Below are 24,499 nucleotides of genomic sequence, written 5' to 3'. Positions count from 1 at the left end.
AGAAAAGCCTGAACCCCCGAGAAGCAGCTTGAGTGGTGAGGCAGAGGGCTCATAGTGTGTATGCGTGTGTGTGTGTGTGTGTGTGTGTGTGTGTGTGTGTGTGTGTGTGTGTGTGTGCGTGTGTGTTGGGGCGGAGACAAATGGTGGTTATAGGTACGTAGAAAACTCTCAATGGTTCAATTACGCAGCCTTGTATGACCTGGGGGAACGGCTTGATCAGTCTATTAGCTCACAGTCCGTGTACCATTGCGTAAAATGGGACCTTTAGACACAAACTTTAAAACACACACACACATTCAGATGCACAACCGCATGCAGAAGTGCACACATATGCACAGCAGCACCCGCACAAAGCATCAAAATAGAAACCTCAGAGTTAAATTTGTATTGCGTATTACTGCTGCTGCTTAAAGTGTGCCTTCAATGGGCGCTTTTTCTTTCTCTTTCCCTTTTGGATGTTTAGCATGCCGTTAATTTATCAGTCTGGAGCTACCTTGACACATGGTGGGTGGATGTAGATGTCGACGACTTAGCATAGAGTATCAAAAGAGCATTTGTAAGATGTGTAACTGTCGAGCAACCATTGTAGGTAAGACAGCAGGAGGTTAGCTCTGTGAGTTAACGTTAACTCTACTGCTTGGTAGAATTACCTTTTCACTTGAGCAGAAAGCTGTACTCACTTCATTTTCCTTGGACATGAGCACTCCACCAACAGCTTTACCATAGAATAAAATGTTTGCCCCCACAGGAGAGGAGAACATGTGACGTTCCACCCATGAACATATCTGACAAACAATGGAGAGCTATCCGCCAGGAACATCATTTTCATCTTGAGGCCTACAGCTATTTTTCTTTGTCTAGCTGCATTCGGTGAGGCTATTCACTCCAGCTGAAGCCTCTTCATGAGGTTCTCTGAATTTCACCAGCAAATTCCCTTTAGAGTATCTGCCAGGAAATGGTCTTTCTGACGACTGATGTCATTATTCACTGGCTAAGATATATATAAAGAAGGTCAATTCATTCAATTGCAAACAACCAATTATCTGTCTTCTAAACAGAACACCAGATGCTGCTGATTAACGGATGCATGGAACGCATGAATATCAAAACATTTTCAAATATTTCCTTTTGAATTAAGCAGAGCTCCCATTTAGAGTGAGTAAGCACTGTGAGGTTACTGTATTGATAGTTGAATTTGAATTACAGAAAGCTTTTGTAAAACTTTATCATATTTCTGACAGTAAAGTCAATAACACAGTGGACTAAAAATGATTTTTTTTTTATTAGAGTTTGCTCAGGCAATCAGAAATAAAGTTTCAGCTAGAACTAAATCAACTATGAATTCAAAATGAGTTAAAGAACTGTGAGATTATATGTATATTCAAAGATTCAGTTCTGTGGTTATCATCTCACCTTTGGGTTATTTTTGTAAATTCCACATTTGTATCTTATTTTTATCACAGGAAGTCTTCTAAGAGTAACTATTTCTTCATTAGACAATACTTGATGTAATTGAACAATGGAGATAGTTTGCACATAATTGCACAAAGCAGTTCTTTCCTCTAAATGAGAAAATATGAAATCCTCATTTGCACCAGAAAGACATTCTCCTCCAATAATTCCATTCTCTACACACATTTCTCCCCAGCATTCTGGCATCTATCCTGGAGCTGTGTTTAAAAGTGCTGTCAATGCAAGAAAAGCATTCACTGCACTATCCTTGCTCATGCTGGTATATACAAATTACTTTATATATACACAAATCAAAAAAAAAATGTGTGGTGTGTTCAACCTGGGCCAAATGTAGTGACAAAATCCCAGCAGCAGTAATATTCCATCCAGCCATTATTTCTGTCAAAGCCTCACCATAGTCAAATTGTAGTTGCTATGCACATACAGTATATTGTAACATTAAATCATTTTCTAGTCATGGAGTTGGTGGTTCAATTCCACTTTTTTACAGCTCAAAGCTGTGTTCAGCTCATTATGATCAAGGCAGTGCTAGCATAGCACTTCATTGCCATCAGTATGTCTGTGTGTGTGTGGATGAGAGGTATAAAGGGCTTTGTATCAATGAGCTAAAAGAATGCTCTTAGTTTTGTATAATCTACTTTTATGCAGCCTGTGTGCGGCTGTACTTACAGTAGGTAGAGCATGGGTGTTGCATGGGTGCATTTCAACTAAATGCATGCTAACATGCTGTCTAGTGGTGTCGAGTGGTGTGTTAGCATTCAAGCAAAAAAACGTACACGCGTGTCTTGGCTTCAGGAGATCTTGGAAGTGAAGCACTACCACACCAACACATCCTCATCTCGCAACTTGTTACATTCTAATGCCTGGCAGGGACCTTTGTCTTCACTTTGTAATCGCACAATAAACGGTGAAGTTGTTAGCGTTGGGAATTGAAACAAAACAACCTGCTTACCTTTGGGCAACAAAACCACTTTGATATGTTGGAAACATCATGGTTCGGCTAAGAATGAGTGCATGAACTATGTAAAAAAGGTAATCAACGTACCAAAAAGACAGTGACTTAAAAAACACTGGTGTTGAAAGTCTGTGTATGTGTATGAGTACTTTTAACACCTCTAGAATCAATTTCAATATAACATAAGAACATACCATGTTGTGCAAAATGAAATAACGTTTTGACCACATAATACCAACATTTGGAATAATTAAGTCATTCAGTAGATATTTCATATGTTACTGAGAAGTTATTAAAAAAGTCTTGTGGTCTTTAATATACTGTGCAAACTTAATAATGAAAGGCTAGGTTAAATATACCGTAACCACATTTTATTGAATGACTAAGTTGACCAACTTGATTTTACATTTTACAAGCCTCTCATCACTCAGAGTTGTTTGACAAAAGGAATATTATAAAATACCAGAGTACAATGAATCTGTATCTCTTATGGAGCTCAGCCTGGTACCACATGCCGTTGTTTATGCATAATCCTGCGCATTCCTGAACATTGAAAATAATACAATTGCACTTTCTTTTGTATCCCTATGGTTAAAATATATTTGTAAGTCGTTTTGGATAAAAGCGAATGCTAAATGATATATAATGTAATGTAATGTACTGGTGAGCCCTGATTCCTCCCCACTAGCATGCCAGCCGATAAAACACGTACAATGCAATAAACACACAGGCATAGAACAATTTAATTAACAAGTACATAGATATGCACACAGAGGTTAAACTCAAATATACAGTATATATCGACTGTGTCCATTGCAAATATTTCATAAAATATTTCATAAATATTTGCAAGATCAGCTCCATGGCTGAATGAGACTATGAAGGAAAGAGATGAAGCCAAATCGACATTTGTAAAGTCTGGATTAGTGGAGGACAAATTTAAGTACTGTAAACTGAGAAATGACTTTACAAAACTGAACAGATCGATGAAAAAACAATATTACATGCAAAGAATAAATGGTGTAAAGCAAGATGGTAAAGAGCTCCGGAAAACCCTTAATGAAATAATGGACAACTGGAGGGGCTTCCTTTGCGGAATCAGAAGGCATCTATCTGACCAGACCATCTGATATAGCAAATTATTTTAATGATTTCTTCATAAATAAGGTCCAAACACTAAGGCAGACTATGGATTATACTGATTTTAGTTATTTAAAGCTCATAAAAATTAATAAGAGGTGCACTTTTCATTTTAATAATGCGGAGGAGCGTGAAGTAAGGAAGTTATTGAAGTCCCTGCCTGAATACAGCTCAGTGGGTCATGACATGCTGGACTCTAAAGTAATTGGCCTGGCAGCTGACTATATTGGCGGTCCATTATGTCAAATATTAAATACATGTTTGATGAAAGGTGTTTTTCCCACTATCTGGAAAGAAGGTAATATTATTCCATTACCTAAAGATGGGAGACAAGAACTCACTGGGATTAACAGTAGACCTATCACTATTCTTCCAGTTCTTAGTAAACTAATGGAGAGAATAGTCAGTTAATAGTTCAAGGCGTTACAGTCAAAGACTTCCAACATGCTTATAGACATAACCATTCAACCTGTTCCGCCCTTACAGTAATGACAGACGACTGGCTCAAGGAAATGGATAACTCAAAGATGACTGGTGCAGTTGTACATGATCTTAGTGCGGCATTCGATATCATAGATCCCAATCTACTCATCGGTAAACTGGAATGCTATGGATTGTAGTCCAACTGCGATCCTATTTATGAAGAGTTATCTTACAAATAGGGCGCAACGGGTTTATTACACTGCGAGATTGCGGGGTTCCGCAAGGTAGCTGCCTTGGACGACTCTTAGACGCCATCTTTACAAATGATCTTCCATCAGTATCGTGTAAAGCAACTGTACAAATGTATGTTGATGATTCCACATTGTACTATGCTGCAAAAACTGTCAGTGAACTGGACAATGTTTTATCAGCTGGATTAAATATGGTTTTTGGTTGGATAAAACAAAATAAGTTGGTAATGAACATCTCGAAAACCAAATCAATTATCTTGGGATTGAGTCATAAACTGTCATCTACACCAAAGATGAGTTTTTCTCTTGTCTGGGGAACCTATAGAACAGGTAGATAAAGTAAAATGACTAGGTACAATAATATATATTAGATAGAGTCAGCTGTCATGGACAGAACATATTGACACCATAGTGAAGATGGGTTGTGGTATCCCTTTAGTGAGGAAATGTCTTTCTTATGTCCCTACACACATTGTGGGACAGGTGGCTAAATCTCTAATTTTATGTCACCTAGATTATTGTGCACCTGTATGGTCATCTACATCTAAAGGTCACTTAAAGAATTGTTAGGTGTGATCAGGTTCATTCTCATTTGACTCGAATGAATAGCAAAGTCTCTTAAGTACTATCTGAGCAGGCACTATTTAAAATTGTGAATTGGGAATGGACAAATTTACTGTATGAATGAAATAATTAATGTAATACTGTAATAATGTATTCTGAAATATTTCTGTTTATGTTTATAATGTACAATGTTTTATAGTTTTTAGTTTATCATTGTTAAGTGATTTTTCTTTTTGTTGGACCCCAGGAAGTCTTGCTTGTCCCACTTTGGTGACAGCTAATGGGGATCCTTTTAACAATAAACATTAATTCCATTACATACCCCAGCCATTAGACAACACACTTTATTTGTGCGTTTCCTACTTCTTGAAACACTCTTCTTGCGCGCAGACTAAGTTTGCCTCAGTCCCTGTTCAAGCGATGGAAGGAAAGACGGATACTAAATAAAAAAAAACTCATAAATGTGGGCCATCACCTTCGTCCATCAAGTTCCCTTCAAAATAATTACACACTCTCAGCAGAGTGCCGCTCGTCTCTCTTCTTTTTCTTCTGCCTCTTAACCTGCCTTCTTGATCGTTTGGAACCAATCGGTGAGACTAATGACACATTATATAAAGGGAGTTCTTCTTTGGTGTACAAAATGTTTCTTGGGGTCTTTTACGGCACACCATTAAAAATAGTCTTGGTGAGCCGTTATTAATTCCTATTTCAGTGTACCCCCCTCCCCTCTCACAGCAAAAACAATTAAACCCATTCATCATTTTTTGTATCTGCGTTAATAATAATATGAGATAATGTCTTCATCATCACAGTGGTTAGTGCTGCTCTGGTCCCAGTTGTTTTCACTGGTGACTTGCTGAGCAAGTTAATAAAGTTGCCTAGCTTGCACAGACACATGCACACACACACACACACACACACACAGACACGCACAGAACTAACCATGCTTGGCATGTCAGTAGCATGTAACAATTTACGGCATCAGCGGTTTCGATTAGAAAGTGATAGATTGGAAATGAATACAGCTTCATTTTAATTTCACAACCACACAACTATACTTTGATGTGTATTCATCCATTCATCAGTGGTCTCTGTGGCGGTTGGGTCAAACTGGGGGTGTTGTTCTAGATTGGTTTCACGATTTGCATGGGAAACTAGTCCATTATATTACACATGCACACAATCACACATTCCATTCATACACACATAGCCTGTATCCAAATAAGCATCTACCGGGGCAAAAGGCCGAAATCATTTTAAAATAAAAGCAATTAAATTGAGACTGAACTTAAAAGAGTGAAGGTTTGAATCGAAGCAATGACTACAACAACCAGCGAACAACACCGGTGCACAAATGAATCACTTATATAACACAAGTTATTTGTCTTAACAATACTGATCAATTTCATTAATTTCAGGAACAAACAAAGAAAAGCATTCAAATTACAGACGAGGTTTGTTTGAGGACGTGGGTGTGTGTGTGTGTGTGTGTGTTTGTGTGTGTACCTTAGTGTTAATGTGAACATATTTTAAAGCAAAATGATAAACAGCAGTGTAACAAATTACATTTTAAGAGATATAAAAGTTAAAGACCATGGTAATCATCTATACCATCCTGTCTTCGGTAAAGACTGCTGACTGATGTACTTATTTGTGTTTCAGATTTAATTTGATCTTCCTTCCCATCATCAATCCTTTCCTTCCTTTTCCATCCCTTTGCCCCTCAGTTTCCAAGCATACTTCCGCCTCATCACCTGTGAGCCCATTGTAGCAATTAAGCCCATCTTGCACAGCAGCACATGCTTGAGGAGTGACCAGGGAGTCAGGAATAGTCAGAGGAAATGGAGGAATTGAAATGCAATAGAAAAAAAGGGCGGCATACAGAGAGTAAGGATCAGACAAGGAAAATGAATATGAACATTAACAAGTCCCCCACCTCTCTTTCTTTTACTTCAATCTCATATATAAATGTGATGCTTCCTCTCCCTGTACAAAACCCCATAGGCAATTTAAAGAAAGTAGGCCAAAATGAAACATGGTTGCAATATAAAAACAACACTTCAGACACACAGCATCCTGATGAGACCCCTTTGTGAGTGCACGTGTGCAAATGAGTGTGTGTGTGTGTGCTTGTTTATGAGAGCATGAGCCAGTGAGAAAGACAAAGGGAGTTGTGGAGCAGGTATGTGAAAAACGGCACATTAAATGTGTCGCATTGAGTGTTTTTTATTAGGATTTGAATTTAAAAGTAGGATTTCGAATGACATATTAAAAAGGTTGCATGATCCATCATATTGCTTCTTCTACTTTCTCTCCAACTCACCCACACGCCCACACACACATGCCCCGCCCCTACCACACACACTCACACACACACACACACACCCACACACACACACACACACACACACACAGAGACAACCACTTGTCCACTTGCTACCCTGCAGTCACGCTGCACTAACATTTCTCTAACCTTTTAGCCACCAGCACACTGTAGCATAAACAGGGTAAATCCCGAGTAATCGGTCTGTGACATGCATGAGGACCATGTTGACTTACTCTGAAGAGTGAAGCCTGACCCAAATATGGAAGTGGGCATAAGCCAAGAATGTGACCTATTATTCACTAATATGATGCCATGCATGATTGCATGGAGGCAAAAACAGAAGCTAGTCTTTTGGACATTGCAGCCTCAAGTGGCAGTGGGTGTTTCCTGTTTCATGTCTTAAAGACTTAAATACCCGGAATTATACACAGGGACATCAGTAAAGTGGACACTCATCTGACCTAAATACCACTTTTTATGTGGCTGGTAGGGATTTAAAAAAAATGCATCAGGTTCAAATCCAGCTTATGGTACAAAGTGCCCACTCTGTCCTGCACAGCGAGGGGAAAGCATATCTTGACCCCATGAACGAAATATGTGTGGAGTAACATTTGAGTCAATGCATTTAACTAAGACAACTCAAATAAAAAGAATTGCCAGTTGTTGTTGGAAGATAGTCAACCTAATATTTATTATATTATTAATAAGGTGTTAATTGATGTATAACACCCAGTCCATCGCTATGTAGGGCAGTGGGCTCTGACTTTGAGATCCAACAATAACACACTTGATGGATCACTTGTGTGTCCTGCCCTGATCTTTGTTTTGTCCCAGGACGATTTCTCGAAACTAGTTTGATATCAGACCATATCTGCCCACCGTTAATCGATCCATCAACTTGTTTATTTACTTTTAGTTCTGCCACAGTCAGATAATGCAATCTCTACTTTTTTATTATTGCACTGTACATAAGCATCTGCTGCCAAAAAACATGGATTTTATAGTCCACCAGGTCTCCATTTACTGAGTTTCCTACAGTTTGCGCCGTGCACTTTGGCACGTACGTGCATGAGTGCATTCACATTTATTTGGAGATATGAGGTAGGATGTGGTGGTATTGACAAGGAAGTCAAAAATTGAATCACTATGTCAACGTTCCTGTTTTATCTTGCACATGCTTCACCCGGTACTGAACTCAAATTAAGTGTCCCAACAAAAAAGTGCAAAGACGAAGCTGACCAATCAGGTCATGTTCTCAACAGATCTAAGATTCATGTCAATAGGCAGTAACCAGCATCTAAGCTACTTTATTTTCTACAAATATGTGAATGGTTCTGCAGCTTTCCAGGTATGTGTTGGCTTTAGCCACTTTATTTTGAGGTCTTTTTCTTTCTTCATGCGATGCATGTGGATATAAATATTTATTTTAAACAGTCGTGAATACTTTCACAATGAACGCAAATCTTAATCAGCAAAAAAGTAATTCAACTATTTATTTATGACTTTGTTTTTATTTGGAGCATATTTTTTAAATGCATATGTAAAGATTAGTATCTCAAAATTTCCAGCTTCAAATTATCGCATCCACACAAACATACATGCACACAGTCAAATTAAATATAAAGGCACACAGAGCATGACATAAACCAATATCCCTCTCTGACACCATGATTGGATATTTACTACCATATTTCTCAATTATTACACAAGAAATGTATTAAATGATTTTTTCCTCATTTTTTTATTCTCCACTGCTTATCTATGGCTTCATAACAGCAGATTGGCATTGAAAGGGCAGGGGTGAAATGTACTTGTCTGTTTGTGTGTGTGTGCGTGTGTGTGTGTGTCTGTGTTGGGGGTTACATTCCAGTCCCAAGCCTATTTAGATGGTGTTGAATTAGAGAGAGAATTGTCTCCAATCAAATGCCTTTCATTTCTCACTTTAACCGCCTAATCCCTGATGGTGTGTGGTTATGGTGCTGTATCATTTCTCAAACAAATGGTTTTCTGCCTTTTTTTCTCTCTGTCTCTTTCTCCCCACTTCTGTCTGTGCATATACACAACTCTCCAGCTGAGCTGTACATGTCTCTAAGGAGCACCGACCTCCCACAGCTCCACATCTATTGTGTTGATGTCCGCTGTTACAGCTCAGCGGTATGTTGAAAGAGAGGCAGCCACCGAGAGAGAGAATGTGAAAAAACAAGAAAACAGCATAGGCCACAGGATTAAATGTTTGTCTGTGGTTTGAAATTATTGTTTTACATCTACTTCCCTCCATTAGACATTTGTGAAAAGTCTCAGTTTTGTTAATCATTGACACTGATTAGATAATGAGAACATAGATTGTGTCACACTGGTCATTGGCCTGTGGGTCCTTGTAGCTGTTACACCTGTTTCCCCCCCCCCCCCCCCCTCTCCCGAGGGTCGCCTTAAAGGCCACAAAACCGAGCCAATGCCGAGCCAGAACAAACTTCAAACCAAAAAACAACAACAAATAAAACAATGCTTCATGACGTTTAAAACATTAGTGTTTTTGGCTACAATGAACATTGGTTTGAAAATGCTCCAAACACAACTCCCACAGACCTTAACAGAGTTAGAAAGTATCTTATTCAAAGTAGTTCAGCTTCACTCTATCAACGTGAACTTTTCTATTCTTACTGCCCTCACACTGGGCTATCGCTTACTTTTTGGGTTTTAGCCTAACTTAGCGTTATTGTGTAAAGCTTGGGGGCCACTGACCAAGTGTTGTTATGTTACAAGATAGCATGGTTGGAAATTGGAAATTGGAAAGTGTATGCAGAAGTTCTGGAATTGTTGTTCTTTACTGCTATTGAAAATAATATGTGTCTCACATAGAATATGCTGACTGCACTGTGAGAAAGAAACAAAGAGCAGACACATGAGTGCTATAATAATGAGGAAAATACTCTGTCATCATGCAAAAATGAGCTTTATTTCCAGTCATAAAAGAAAATAGAGTTTGGCTATAAAATGTATTGATTACTAATCCTGGATTTCACAAAGAGTTATGCTTGAAAGCAACCAGACATATTTCCTGTTATATGCACAGGCATCGAGCTATAGAACTTGTCAAAGTATTATTTATTGTTATACGTACATTTAATTAATTCAAACCAGAATGAACCGTAGCAACCTTTCATGATCTTTACAGAACGATAGCATTGACGCAGAAAAAAATAGGTATTCATCAAATGCTAAATTCAAACAAAAAATGAAAGTCCGGACAAATCGATGTAAATAATGACGTGTAACACTTAGCTGATCTTACACTCTAAAATATTGTTCTAAATATGTTGCTTAACATATTAACGGCAATATGCTTCTAAAAAACATACCCGGGTGTGTAGAAGGGGTCGGAATGCAGGACATGTGTAAAATAAACCCATCACTGTGGTTAATGTACAATGCGGCTCTGTTTGCTACTCTGCATCCTCTTGTTGTTGTTTATTGTTGTTGAACTGATGAACAGAACATAATCAGAATGACTGTCCTTTGCTCAGTGCCAGTCATCCCAGTGTCCTGATCTGCAGAGAGCCAGTGAATCCTCCACATTCCCCGCCGACACATGGTCCATATTTTTAGGTATAGTGTATGGTGAAGTATTTGTACATGACTTTGATGTTTCCTATTCGTGCTACTTCACACTTCAAATACTTTAACAAAGAAAATCATTTTCTTTGTACCCCACTACATTAATCTCACAACTGTAGTTGCTGGAAAGTAGTATTGCACATTAACAATGATTAGGATTAGGATTATTATGTGAAGGGTTGTTCAAACCGGAAAATTCAAGTGTGACTTCTTAAAAATGTTGACTCACACTCATGTCTTTAGGTAGTTTTACAAGATATACATGTCATACATTTCTCCAATTAGCTAATCTAAGTAACCATTTAAGGCCATAAATAGAAAATATTCAGTTTAAAAAAAAATAAAAAACTCTATACGAGGTCAAAGGTGATACATAAAAAGTACTTATTTCCTTTTTTGTGTGACTTTAATAGTGTAATGGTGTCTATCATTTTCAGTGCAGAAATAGTGTCAGCAGTTGTAGTTGTGGGTGGCGCACAGCCCAGATACTGTACACAGGGCTCGCCTTCTCCTTTCCTTACGTCCTCATTCACTCCAGCCGCGCGGTCCGATAAGGTAAGACGTCACTCAGTCTATTTTTTCTTTTTTTTTTGGTACGGATAAATTCCCTTTTCTGGAAATGGAGTGAGCGCGACACAATGCGTTCATTTCCCTTTTCTTTCCAATGCAGCTGCACGCGACTCTTCCTCTGTGAACTCAACACGGAAGTAGAACTGCTGCGCTTTACTTAAAAAAATAAATCATTTTGTTTTAATCCACCCGCGGCATTCCTGTTTCCGAATATCTAAGGCTTATAATAATAAAGGGGCGCGTGTTCTCACAGAGCCGCTCCGTTACGGGGGGGGGGGGTGGGGGGAGAATCAGCCAAGTTACTGTGAGTAATTAAGCATTCAGTGAAAATAATTAAATGTAGGTTCGTTTAGGTTCATTTAGGCAATATACATATCAGTGAGTACAGTATTGACAGCTTTCGAGTGTATCAAAGTACTACATATCTTATCGTAAAGTAGAGTCAAAGCAATGTCAGTTCTTTTATTTATAATTTAGCAACATAATTGATTAATTCATTAGTGGGCTGCATTTTGTTAAATGAATAATACAGTGCTTTTGTGTGCGGTCTGTTTCTCCCCAGGATTTTCCATGGCGAAACTCTCTCCCTTTCCACTTTTCCACCTTCTGCTGTTATCTTATTTCCTGACTGAGTCACATGCGACTCAAGATGACCTCGAAATTGATACAGGCCATGGGAAAGTTCGAGGGAAGTTGCTTTCTGTGCTCGGTGGTAATGTAAGAGCATTTTTAGGAATCCCGTATGGGAAACCACCTTTGGGTAAACTGAGATTCAGTGCTCCAGAGCCGGTTGACAGCTGGAAAGGAGTGAGAGATGCAACTCAATTCCCAAATTCCTGCTACCAGCTGCCAGATACAACATTCCCAGGTAGGATACAGGAACGGGCACAATACCTACATGTCTAGTATAGATCTTACACAATATACACAGAAACATTTTGTGCAACAGTCCACCATCTCTTCACATCCCACTCCCTACATGCACAGGGCGTTTGACGTGCATGGACATAAACCTGCATCCTTGGAATGGTGAAATCATTTTCAAAATGCCAAGGTTAGAGATTTTAACTTTTCAGCAGAGTATTAAAATTTAATTGAATTTTTGATTGAGTTCTCAGCTTGAGCGAAAAGTATGAAATACAGGCACCAAGGTTGACATGCATTACATACATGCATTTGTACAAAGAATGACTCGTAAATATATCTTTTCTCACAAATGCATATTTGACCGACAAGCTACTAAAATTGGGTCTTGTTTACTTTGTTCAGAGCGAAGAGTCCATGCAAAAGGCACGTTCCTCTGGAAACGTTATCAGAGCTCAGAGTTGGGTTTCTAACATTTTTAGAAAGACAGAATTAATACTTTCATGAATGGCAAGTAAATATATTGTCATTTCATGATATGTTTCCAGGAATGTTGCTTTTCACCACATGGAAAATCGTGTATTGCCCTTCCTATATTTATAGAACATCATCCATGTTGCTGTTGCGTAGCAGAGGTGTTGTCACAGCTTGAATGCCAAGAATATCATAACATAACATGAGCTCACGAGTTCAGTTTGAAGGCAGCATGTGTAAATCACTAAAGATATTCATCTAAGTACATGTTTGATAAAAGACCAATGTACAATCCCGGAGGTGTTCCAGTGGGGAGGAGCAGTTATGTAACACCATGCCTTATACAACACAAACACGCACACACACAACTGGCGTGTGAGTAATTACATTATTTATGACTGTTGTAATAAATCTTGGATGTGAAAGGTAAGACAACAGTTTGGTGCCATTTCATCAGTTTAGCAAACACAAACGTGCATGGACAAGCACATACAATAAGCACACACAGTTTGACACGGACCAAGTTCCCCACCCAAGAGGCGCCGTGGGGCTTGGTTCCACATGTCTATTTGTAGACACAGCCACCTGTCAGGGTCTTTTTTAGGAGCCTCAACCATTGCATGGCACATCTACAGAATTATGACCAAATATAGTTAAGACAACACAGTTGGACACATGTTGGACCACTGTTCTCTCTCATGGGACAAGACAGTGCTCCTTTAAGACAAAAATCATTTATTTGCTTCTGTAACTGCAACTTATGAATTCCCCCGACCAGCTAGGCTAATATTTAATCAAAGTTTACATAAGTCTCTGATTATCTCTAGACATCTGAGGTAACAGAGAGTGTAGGCAAATTGCTAGATTACAGTCCCAATCAGTTTCTAGTGAGACTAATAAATATACAACTTTTTTCTTTTAAAGGGTTCGAAGGTTCTGAGATGTGGAACCCAAACACTCCTTTAAGTGAAGACTGTCTTTACCTGAACGTCTGGTCCCCGCGTCTCAACCAAACCCAGCCCAAGCCCTCAGCACTGGCTCCGGTCCTAGTCTGGATCTATGGAGGCGGGTTCAGTCAAGGAACATCCTCTCTGGACATTTATGATGGTCGCTTCTTGAGTAAATCGGAAGATGTTGTTGTTGTATCAATGAATTACAGGTAAGAATTGATGTAAAAATAAACAGATTCAGTAGTGGGTGGGCACAGTTGCTGTGTATAATTGGAAATTCCCTGCTAATCAGTAACAAGGTGAATATCTGGAGTTTTGTCCCTCCCTCATATTTGAAAGTGGATTTCTGTCTACATCAGAAGAGAAAATAGGTAATTGACGAGTTAAAATAGATTTATTCCTTTGTTTGAGACGCTGTGCTTTGCTACTTTGTCAATACATTTAGAAAAAAAGGCATCACCGCTTGGGAAAAAATCTAGTTTGCTTGACATTTGCATTTGCACTTTCCACTATTTTGGCGCAATAAGCAAAGCAAAGGAGCATGTACACAAATAGACCTCACTATGTGCAATACTTCCACCTTTACTCATTTAGATGGGCTGTGGAATTAGCAATGGTAGGTTGATTTGTCTTTGGTTAAATTCTTGTATAATCATTATTGTACTCACCTACACAGAGTCGGAGCTTTTGGTTTCCTCTCTATTCCTGATGACAAGAACATCAAGGGCAACGCAGGCCTGCTGGACCAGCGCTTGGCCCTCCACTGGGTGGCCAAAAATATAGTTGCTTTTGGAGGGGATTCTTCAAAGGTAAAATGTTTTTGTGTAATATCAGATAATAAAAGTTCTACCGTTTGAACAAACAATAGAACTAGCCCTTGTTTCCAGGTGACTCTCTTTGGGGAGAGCGCTGGGTCAGCATCTGTGGGCTTCCACCTGCTCTCTCCAGGGAGCCATGGTCTTTTTCAAAAGGCTGTGTTGCAGAGTGGCTCCCCAAATGCACCCTGGGCTACAATCAGCCAGAAAGAGAGCTGGCACAGGTAGGGTTTCCTCATTCAGCCACCTTCTTATTACTCATAAGATTAGTGATGCCGAGGTTATGTACCGCCTCATTGATTGTTTGAAGCCACAACCTTTTACATTAAAATAACACATGGCACTGTGTCAAAGATTGTCAATACCTATTTCTCAAAATATGTCTCGGTCTCCCTCACATCCTTTCTCATTATTTCTGTCACCGATTGCTTCTCTACACCAATGCTCAGGTCTATGAAGCTGGCAGCACTGCTGGGTTGTCCCCAATCTCCTCCATCTGATATGAAAGATTGTCTGCTGCAGGCTGATCCACGGAAAATCTCATCGAAGCAATATGATGTTGTTGTTCAGCCTACAATCATAACCGCACCCTTCGTCCCTCATGTTGATGGGGACTTCCTACCAGATGAAGTTGAAGTAGGTGTGTGTGGAGACACCATCCATCAATGTAGACATAAAACAGGTGTTGGTTTGTTTTTATGAATACATTTCAGCATATTTTCAGAAATCCTACCTCAAGTAGCTGACGTAACCAATGCCAACAATAAGAGCTACGATTGCTCGAATCAGCAGTTGAAAAGCTACATTTTGAAGCTGTCACAATTTTAAGTCTATAATACATGGAAATACACTGACATTACTTTGACATAGCATAGACACAAGCACAGAACTAACACACGTTGACCTAGCCAACTATTTCCTGGTATCAGCAAAACATCAATACTAACAAATGCCTAATTACTGCAGTATCATTTGACAGAATACAATCAAATTATTGCATAATAACCACTGTTTCTTTTTTATTTGTAGGTGTTGCTTAGTACTGGCACAATTCCGAAGAAAGATGTGCTGTTTGGCTTAAACAAGGACGAAGGGACCTACTTCCTAGTTTATGGAATACCTGGGTTCAACATCACTGGTCAGAGTCTCATCACCAGAAATGAGTTCCTGAGAGGAGTGCCAATTACAATGCCACATGCAAGCGATGTCACGAGGGATGGGGCCGTGTTCCAATACACTGATTGGACAAATGAGAATAACAGAATGTCGAATCGTGACTCTCTGGGTAGTCTGGTTGGAGACCAACACTTTGTTTGTCCTGTCCTAGAGTTTGCTCAGAGGTAATGAGAAATTCTGCCATTCATTGGTATACCCTCAGCGATTTCTTGTGCATTATCTTCAGTGAATCTTCTGTGCTTTTTGCATATTGATGATGGACGATTTTAGCATTCCAAAATTAGCTCAATGTTGTTTGGTCATTCGTTCATCCATCTTTTACCAGGTACTCCCAACGTGGTGGTAAGACTTTCCTTTATTTATTTGACCACCGGTCGTCCGTCAATCCTTGGCCAGAGTGGATGGGCGTTATGCACGCAGATGAGCTGGATTTCGTCTTTGGAATGCCTCTGAATGCATCCCGGGGGTACACAAAGAATGAAGTGAACATGACAAAGAAGTTTATGAAACACTGGGCCAACTTTGCCCGGACCGGGTACGCAAAATCGTCGCTCAAAGCTGTTCGTGGAACCCCAGGCCACTGTTGAATTTTCCTGATTGGCTGTTCTTTTCCGTCAGGAATCCAGGCATTGATGGAAATGCCTGGCCCGTGTTCGTCCCTGAACGGCAGGAGTATGTCACTCTGAACTACAACCACCACCAACAAAAGAAGATGATGAGAGCCAAAGAGTGTCACCTCTGGAACACATTCATCCCAAAAGTACAGAAAGTCTCAGGTTAGACTAGTCTATCCATCCATCCAACTCCCACCCATCCACCCAAACACTCAACACGAAAACACAAACAGGTCTACGAAGACATCGGTAGAAGGAGGCATTGTGTAAGGCTCTGCCAGGGAGGCGTTTCGCCTTGTTTACACTGTGGAGATTTGTGTCCAGGCTGGCTCCCATCCACAATTTTGGAATTTTCATGGGGGGGAAAGTAGCGTCAGTCAGTGAATAATAGTCAAGCACCTGTGGTCAATATTTTTGCACACATGTTTCTCAATAATTTACTGACGTAATGATTATGTAAATATGATTTTTTGTATATATATATATATATATATATATATATATATAAGCCTGACACATCTGTATTTAAATATATACACATACACACAAAAAATATTTTTATGAAAGGTTATCAAGTCCTTCTCTTTTCCTATTTTCCACAGATGATCTGCTGTCTTGTGTGGAAGCAGATGGGATTATACTCCACTGCAACTACACCCTCCTCCTCATTCTATTAGTAATACATTTAACCTATTAATATAGGGAAGATACTTGCCTTCTGTACAGACGTAATCAACTGTTTACATAAAACAGAGATGTTAAGATTATGGAATACTTTCATATTAAGAATTTGTATTCTTTGAGGTGTGGAAGAAATGCTCCTACTTTTTGAAACTTTTCTTTCAATAACCAGCATTCACAGTAATTGTTCAATTATGAGATGTAGCTCTTCACATATTGTGGTAAAGCAACATGACGGATCAAGCTGTACCATTTCTTCTGCAGGCATTGGTGCTGCACAATGCCCAACAATCAAATAGTGGTTTAAGTTATGACCATACTTGCCAACCTTGAGACCTCAGAATTAGGGAGATATTCAAAAGGACGGGGGGGAGTGATAGCGGTCGACGCGCGGGGGGGGGGGGGGGTGGGGGGGTGCTAGCGGTTGGCGGTTGGGCTTGCACAATCAATTTTTTCTTTGCAGCGCCAGTCTCATCTTTTTCCGTTCTAATTGCTGCGCTTGACTTCAAGATGTAACCTTTATTATTGTTTGGTCTGAAACGGCGCACCCAGTGACGGATGGTGTAGCAATATTGTTGTCCGGTCTCCTGGAAAAATCGGGAGGGTTGGCATGTCTGGTTATGACATGATTTCTCACAATATTCAGTTACCAGTTTTTTTCTACATGGTTAAGTTTTTTTTGTTCATATAAACTGGGCTCACAGTAACTGCATACTGGGCTGATTGAAACATTAAAGTGAACTTGTATTTTAAAAATCATTGTGAACATCATGCGGCTGACACATTTCAAAAAATGCTTATTGAAACGTAATATCATCTCACTTGGCTATCAGCACTTCCGTGTATTCAATTCAATTCATTTTATTTTGTATAGCCCAAAATCACAAATGACAAATTTGCCTTAGAGGGCTTTTCAATCTGTACACATGCAACCCTCACATAGGCACAGGAAAAACTCCCCAAAAAATGAAAAACCCTTCAATGGGGAAAAAAGGGAAGAAAGCTTAGGGAGAAGTGTATAGAAACAATTACAATAAGAATGCTTGAGTTGTTATTAATGTGCTGTTTATTGTTTTAATCAGATGAATCCTTAAAGTCTTTAAAGGGAAGGATAGTGACTAGGATTCACACCAAGGGAAGTACAATTTGTCTTTTGAGACATGACTTCTGGTATTAGAAGTGATATCACCACACCTTTGGAAAAGACCAGATAACGACACTGTAAATGGGAGTAAAAGGGAGGGAGAGGGAGAGAAAAACTTCAAAGACAAAAGAGTTCTTAGCAAAAGACTACAATAACATCTTTGAAGGTTCAGTTCTTCAAGCCCCCGCTGAGTTTGTTCAATATGTGAAGACAAGGTTACAACTGGGACTAAGAAAAGCTAATAAAAATTAAAACAAAAGAAGTGGGCAAGTTTTTTTCATCGCATCTTAAGTAGGAATGATGGTGTGGGACCGCGAGGCTCCTGGCACAACCCTCGAGAAGAACTGTAGTTTCATCCCCGAGTTGTAAACAAGTGCCTTTTTGGACGGACAAATAGCTGCTCCACGGGAGGCGAGTTGTTTTGACTCGTGTCACTGCCACAGTTTAGTTCTTTAGACATGACACTTTGACAGATATTAGGGGTGAGCTGTGATTAATGTGCATGACAGTGACAGCTTTATTAGTTAAGAGGGCAAAGCCTCCCACTGTGTGTCATGTGGAATTAACATTACCAACCTCCGGGCAGAGCTGAGGGTAAGCAGACATTTTAAAAAGAATGAAAATGCTCGTTAGGAGACACATTTTGATCCACAAGATAGAGTTGTGAGTTGAGTTCTCAAGAAAATTAAAGGTAGCCATTCATATTTGAAGCAGTTTTTCAGTGTAATGCCACGAGAAGCACTCACTATTCACAGAAGCTGCGATTCTTGATTTGCTGCTTTTTGGAATATTTTATTCTTCTTCAAATATCCCTATAATGTATTTAAACCTTGAAAAAAGTGTGCTAGAGCCTGAAAACTAATATCACATGATTATTCATGTAGCCTGGGCCTGTGGGCGCCGGTGTAAAGAGGAGGTAGATCGGTCATGTTTGATGCATAATATATTCATCTGTATTTCCCACACACGCTGAAAATAAATAATTAAACATAGTTGTCAAGGCTGCAGGTCTAGTTCCATCTCTCCCTCGAACATCCAAACCTAACATTTACATGAAACATTAAACAATATACTTGGTATGTCCCAACGTCGGCCCGTCGTGTTGTTTCTGGGGTCTTTTTGCCCAGAAACGTAGTAGTGTGGATGAAGCCTGAGTTCATTGTCAGGAGGAGAGGAACACTCAGCGTTCCTACAAGCTGCCTTGTCCTTATCATCTCTTGACTGTGAAGTACCATTATCAGTATTATCAAGTATTATGAATGTGGACTCTAAGCAATTGCATTTTCATACGTAGTAACATGCAATTAAGCGACATTGAATGAGGTTGTTACCTGACATATGAAGAAGCCCTGCTGGAATTTATTAAAATACGTCCCAATATCGATTGATAAATTGCTTTGCATGCTCCATAACTGGGGTTCTACCTGGTAAAAACACTTTATTACCTATTCATGACACGAATATGGTCCCTTGTAAGGATTTGCTTCCTAATTGTTTTTTTTGGTTATTCCGTCTTAAATAATTTACTTTATATTTCCTATATCAATTCAGCTATGACATCGTTAATAGAAACATCATCGTTTTCCAAGCTATTCAGTGAATCTCCTGAATACTTTGGCAAAAAAACTTGGAACACTTTCAAGTCCAGAAAGAAGCAGCCGTCAATTGGTTAATCCCATAAGAAAAAGCATTTCAGACGTCCCCCGGAGTTAACCAGAAAACGCTATTTGACACCATGGACAAGCGAGATGAGGCTGACCTCGGCTGTCAGCTGTTACAGAGACACCCATCATTCAAATGAGACAGGCAATTAGGGGAAGGACGAATCCAGACAGCTAAAGAGAAACAGAGAGACAGAGGGAAGTACGGCGAGAGATGGCCAAGGCGACGGCACAAAAAGTAAGAAAAATTGGCCGAGGGAAACATATAAATACAAAAGCCGGGTAAGAAAGAGAAGGAGGAGAAATATGATTAAATGAGCACACAGCGAGGGGCTTTCAAAATGAGAAGGGATTTGGTGACAGTGAACGATACAAGGAGAGGCAGCCGTCTTTCATCAGGCTCGTGGTAAGTGCAAGCGAGAAATATAACAGCATCATTCCATTGAAATTGAAAAAGCTCTGGGAAGTATTTTATTTTCCTTTTGAAATCAATTGTATGCATCTTGTATGGTTTCTCACAGGGCATGGGGATGGATGGAGAAGCAAATATAAATACAAACGTGTCGGGATGACGTTGTCCAGCCTCTCATTTCTCTCACATCTGGTAAATGAGAGTGTCTTCTCACACTCATTCACTCTCAAGGACAGATGTTTGTGATTTCGAAAATGTGGGTTTCAGTGCTGTGCTTGGCTGCATCCTCTCACAGTACCATGGTGAAATCAGCCTTGTTTTGTAAACCCCGGGTACAGTGTGTCACTTCTTTAGCTCACATGGACAATTCTTTAGCGTTTAGGCTGTAATATAAAGATCAGAGTGAAACGTAGCTTGCAGGTAGGAATGAGAACTACAAGGGAAGACAACACACACCTTCTGGTTCCCTTCGTCTCCACCTTCAAGGACATTGAGCAAAGTACTAGTGTGCAGAGTTGAAGACAAGAGCAAGAGTAAGCAATGTTTTAAAAATCACAAAATTGGAAACAACAGCCCCGTGATGAAAGTAAAGCTGCAGCAGGCGGAGCAAGTAGCAGTCGGCGAAAGTGTCGAGCCTCCCTGGAAAGAGTACTCGCCGTCAATCTAGCAGCCTGTGGAAAACACCGTCTGCATGCAGTGAGTGAACAGGCAGAGCACAAGGGGGTTTATGAAGGTTTTATGAAATACATGACCTGTAGCTTTTATTAATGTGGGTGCCTTCTGTGTTATTGTAACCAAGGACGGTCCGATCATTCTGGGTTTCACAATGAAATATTTGTTTAGCTACCTCGGCCAAATTTCTTTTCCCCCAATATGCATGTTATATTTCAGCTTTTGGATCAAAGGAAGACTTGGCTCCTGATTATTTCTGACCCTACCTTTATTTTATTTATTAGGCCGCTATTAGGATAGTAATGGAAGCGAACAGCTCTTATTGATGGTCTCAAACATTAGAGTCCATTTTAACCTCTTGTCTGTGTATATTTAAAAGTTCTTAAGTGATTATTATCATGTTGTCATATTTTCTTTTTTCTTAAATGGTTTTCCATTTAGTTAAACTTACAACGTAAGCCAAAGCCTTAATGGCTTCAAAATAAATAGTGCATGGTGTGTGTGAGAGGGTCTATATTCAAGTAAAGGTATTTAGAGGGTTTATAGGGTACGTAGGAGCCATTTGTGTTTATGGTTGGCATGATATTTTGTTTTGTTTGGATGTATTTATATTGGTATTTTGGGCACTAGGTGGCGGTGATTAGATGCACATGGGTGTATGTAAGGGGCATAGGTGACAGGAAGTGGGGAGCACACACAGACCAGAGCCAGACCACAATCAACCGGTATGTTCATCTGTTTGTACTACTCAACTGCAATAAACCAAAACCCTCGACTACAATAACCGCTAGAAAATCTTTGTGTGTCTGCGTAAAAACTTCACTCCTACCTGTGCACGATGGCAAAGATACATTAGTTGGAAATAGGGCTAAAGGTAAAGCAAAGCAAGGACTTCCATTACTGGGTATATCGAATATAAAGCTTTGGAAGAAAAACTTGGATGCACTTGAAATAGCCCCATAGTTAAGCTCATCATGCTATCAAGTAGTTTAAAGTGCTGATTTTTGGAGAACCATTGAAAAGCTTTGAAGGCAGAATATCAAATACAAGTCCATGTCTTTGGCATCATAATTGTTGAAATTCCTTCAAATTGGCACCATGCACAGTTCCGCTGCGTTGACTATAATATATTTTATGCATGGTGTCGTTGTTTTCAAAATGGAAAGAATATGACTGTGGGAAGATGTTCTATGACATTTCTGGTACATTGTGACAAGCAGGTAACACAGTGGGAGAGGGTGATGATGGAAGACAATATTTGTAATTATATGATCCTGTGATTATCTATTGAATATATTCATTCTCTTTCGCTTCTACTGCACAGTTGCAGGCTTGGCTAGCCCTAATTTAGAGCGAAAGTATATTACACATGCTTATTGTCCGTTTTGATGGGCTGTAGGTGCAGCTCGCATGACATAAGATGATGTGATGCTGGCATGATAAGAGCTTCCACCAAGTAGCCTGCTGTGCAAAATTGACATATGACATCACATACGAACTGTGTGCAAATGTGTAAGACTGACACTGATTTTTTTTAATGATGACTCAAGGGTTTTAAAGGGCTAGCGTGATCATTGCTTTCCCACCAAGGAGAGAATGAAGCTGATACAATGAGGTGAATTAGGTCCGGAACAAGAGTCATTGGTCATGTTAGACAATTGGTTTGCTTTGTGTAATTTGTGCCAATAAATCATTACAATTTGTGTGGCCTTGGCATTACTAGAGATGAGTGTGTGTTATGATGAGATATGGAGAGATTCAATAAACGATGAGACTAGGAGACATCCAGGGGTAGACTCTCCTCCATCTCTTGTAACTGAAGGACAGGCAAAGGTGAGGAAGGAATAAATTAGCATATACACAACCGAGTGCTGAAACCATTTGTGATGTTGAAGTGGCAGTACTGTGAGTGTTAAAGTTGAAATTTGCAAAGTGAAATCCTTCAAACATCAAGTTCTTTTGTAAATAATTTGGATAATGTAAGTGAAATGACATCTTTTCTGTTTTCTGGAACATCCGGATAATGGGAACAAAGAGCGACGTTCACTGTTGAACCCAAGCAAGATTAAATGTCATCTCCAAACAAAACACACGTCACTCCAAAACAAGAACACACACCATTATGTTCGCCTGCACACTCAAACTGATAAACAGGTCACTTTTATGAGAAAAACTCAAAAGGTGTCAGAGCCAAATCATTTTTTTTTTAAACACACCCTGTTATACTACTTGACCGCAAAGCCATTGTGAAAGAGATGCTCGGCCTTGAATTACAAAAGCCAGGGTCCCTCTTTCAGATAGCACAATTACCAGACGTGATGTTGACGTAACTGCAGACGTCAAACGCCTGTTTATTGGTTTTGTTGTGCTGTGGGATTTTTCTGCGGTAGTTTTTAATGACTGCTTTCGTCAAGTTGATAATGTTTTCTTTAACCCTACACTGGTTGTCCTTCCTTCGCAAGAGCATCAGTCGTTTGCAGCAGTATTTACGATTTATTTAAAAACAGTCAGAATATCGCAAACAAGTTTTAAAGACAATGTTGCATTGGAATCACTTCAGCCCTGACGTCAACAGGGGAGTCGATTGACAAATAGCTCTGAAGAGTAACATGAACAATTCGATTTAAATGTCCATTGACTAAAGCTTCTGCTTGACGAAAATTACAAAACAAATAAAACTGTAACATCCCTCAAATGAATATAGGAAACATTATATCTACCCACATTTTCTTCTTCAGTTTGAGGCTCGACTGGTGCTCTTTTATTATCTTACTTTTGCAATAGTTTAACGTCAACTAATACGTCATGTTTCTAAAACAGTATGAAATGGAAATAAGTCATTATCAGGAATTCTCTGGAAATTTGGTTGAAAAGTGCAATTCATTTGAATATAATCTGGACTAATGGCATGCTGGCCAGGTTTAACCCAAGCACTGTAATGTTAGAGACAGCTAAACTGACACCCAAAGATAATATAACTTATAGAATATGTATTCATTCATGTTGGAAACCGTCCTTTTTTGCAAGTACAGTGTGTGATGCTGGATTTACTATTATCAAACTCTTTCAAGCCAGCTTATAAACTGTCTGCTTCTGGGAGACGGAGATAATTATTTATCTGGAAGAAAGAGATTTTTCTTTTAAAAGCTTTTTTTAAAGATACTGTGTACTTGAAGAAAAAGTTTAGAGCCGGAAATGTCAACAAGAGTATGCTACGGCTTTAGTTCTAAATAATATTCTCTAAAAGTTAAATTGGATAGCAGAGATGCTGTTTGAAGCTGGAGAGACGCTGTAGTGGTCCTCAACTCATCCTTCTGCATTTACAATGCGAGAAGCATTTTCCCTGATTGCTGCTTCAAAGGGATATTTGTTGGATAAATGATACCATTTGAAATCATGGCCAAGGAATAGAAAATATTATGATTATTTCTTTTTCACTCAGCATCCAACTTAAAATCAAACACAAGAAGATGAAAATGCAGCAACACAAGATTCAGATCCCAGCATGTATTCATTTTTACATTCACAATTCATCAGATTCATCAGATCATCTCACCTGGAGAAAATGAAAAGTATGACAAAGTGTACAATCTGTGTTATCTTTAAAGCTGTCATAACCAAACTCTCAATGTTATTAAGCTTTTAGACACAAACGGCTTACAGCTACCTACAAACATAGCAATATAATTGAAGGTGTACTTAGATACACTATCATTTTA

At 39.3% G+C, this 24,499-nt stretch overlaps 1 protein-coding gene across 2 annotated transcripts; it reads left to right on the top strand.

Annotated features, from left to right (window-relative positions):
• Positions 1-11,110: 11,110 nt before the first annotated feature.
• LOC119222381 (acetylcholinesterase-like) lies at positions 11,111-17,280 on the top strand. Of its 2 annotated transcripts, none has more exons than XM_037478995.2 (10): positions 11,111-11,302; positions 11,880-12,185; positions 13,580-13,814; positions 14,282-14,414; positions 14,493-14,644; positions 14,870-15,056; positions 15,450-15,760; positions 15,922-16,131; positions 16,215-16,372; positions 16,813-17,280. In XM_037478995.2, the coding sequence occupies exons 2-10, from the start codon at positions 11,888-11,890 to the stop codon at positions 16,905-16,907; spliced, it is 1,779 nt and encodes a 592-aa protein (XP_037334892.2). In that variant the 5' UTR covers positions 11,111-11,302; positions 11,880-11,887; the 3' UTR covers positions 16,908-17,280. The 2 variants fall into 2 exon arrangements, with proteins under 2 accessions (XP_037334892.2, XP_037334900.2); XM_037479003.2 differs by lacking the exon at positions 11,111-11,302 and adding an exon at positions 12,305-12,371 and having other exon boundaries at positions 12,110-12,185.
• Positions 17,281-24,499: the final 7,219 nt, after the last annotated feature.

Source organism: Pungitius pungitius, chromosome 3 (assembly GCF_949316345.1).
Source record: "Pungitius pungitius chromosome 3, fPunPun2.1, whole genome shotgun sequence".
NCBI lineage: Eukaryota > Metazoa > Chordata > Actinopteri > Perciformes > Gasterosteidae > Pungitius > Pungitius pungitius.
This window is presented reverse-complemented; position numbering and strand designations above follow the sequence as displayed.

Bases quoted from the DNA above. Each gene is read 5' to 3' on its own strand.
- LOC119222381 (XM_037478995.2), top strand. From the start codon at position 11,888: ATGGCGAAACTCTCTCCCTTTCCACTTTTCCACCTTCTGCTGTTATCT. The intron at 14,645-14,869 runs GTAGGGTTTCCT...ACCAATGCTCAG, and splicing joins CAGAAAGAGAGCTGGCACAG to GTCTATGAAGCTGGCAGCAC. The intron at 16,132-16,214 runs GTACGCAAAATC...CTTTTCCGTCAG, and splicing joins GCCAACTTTGCCCGGACCGG to GAATCCAGGCATTGATGGAA.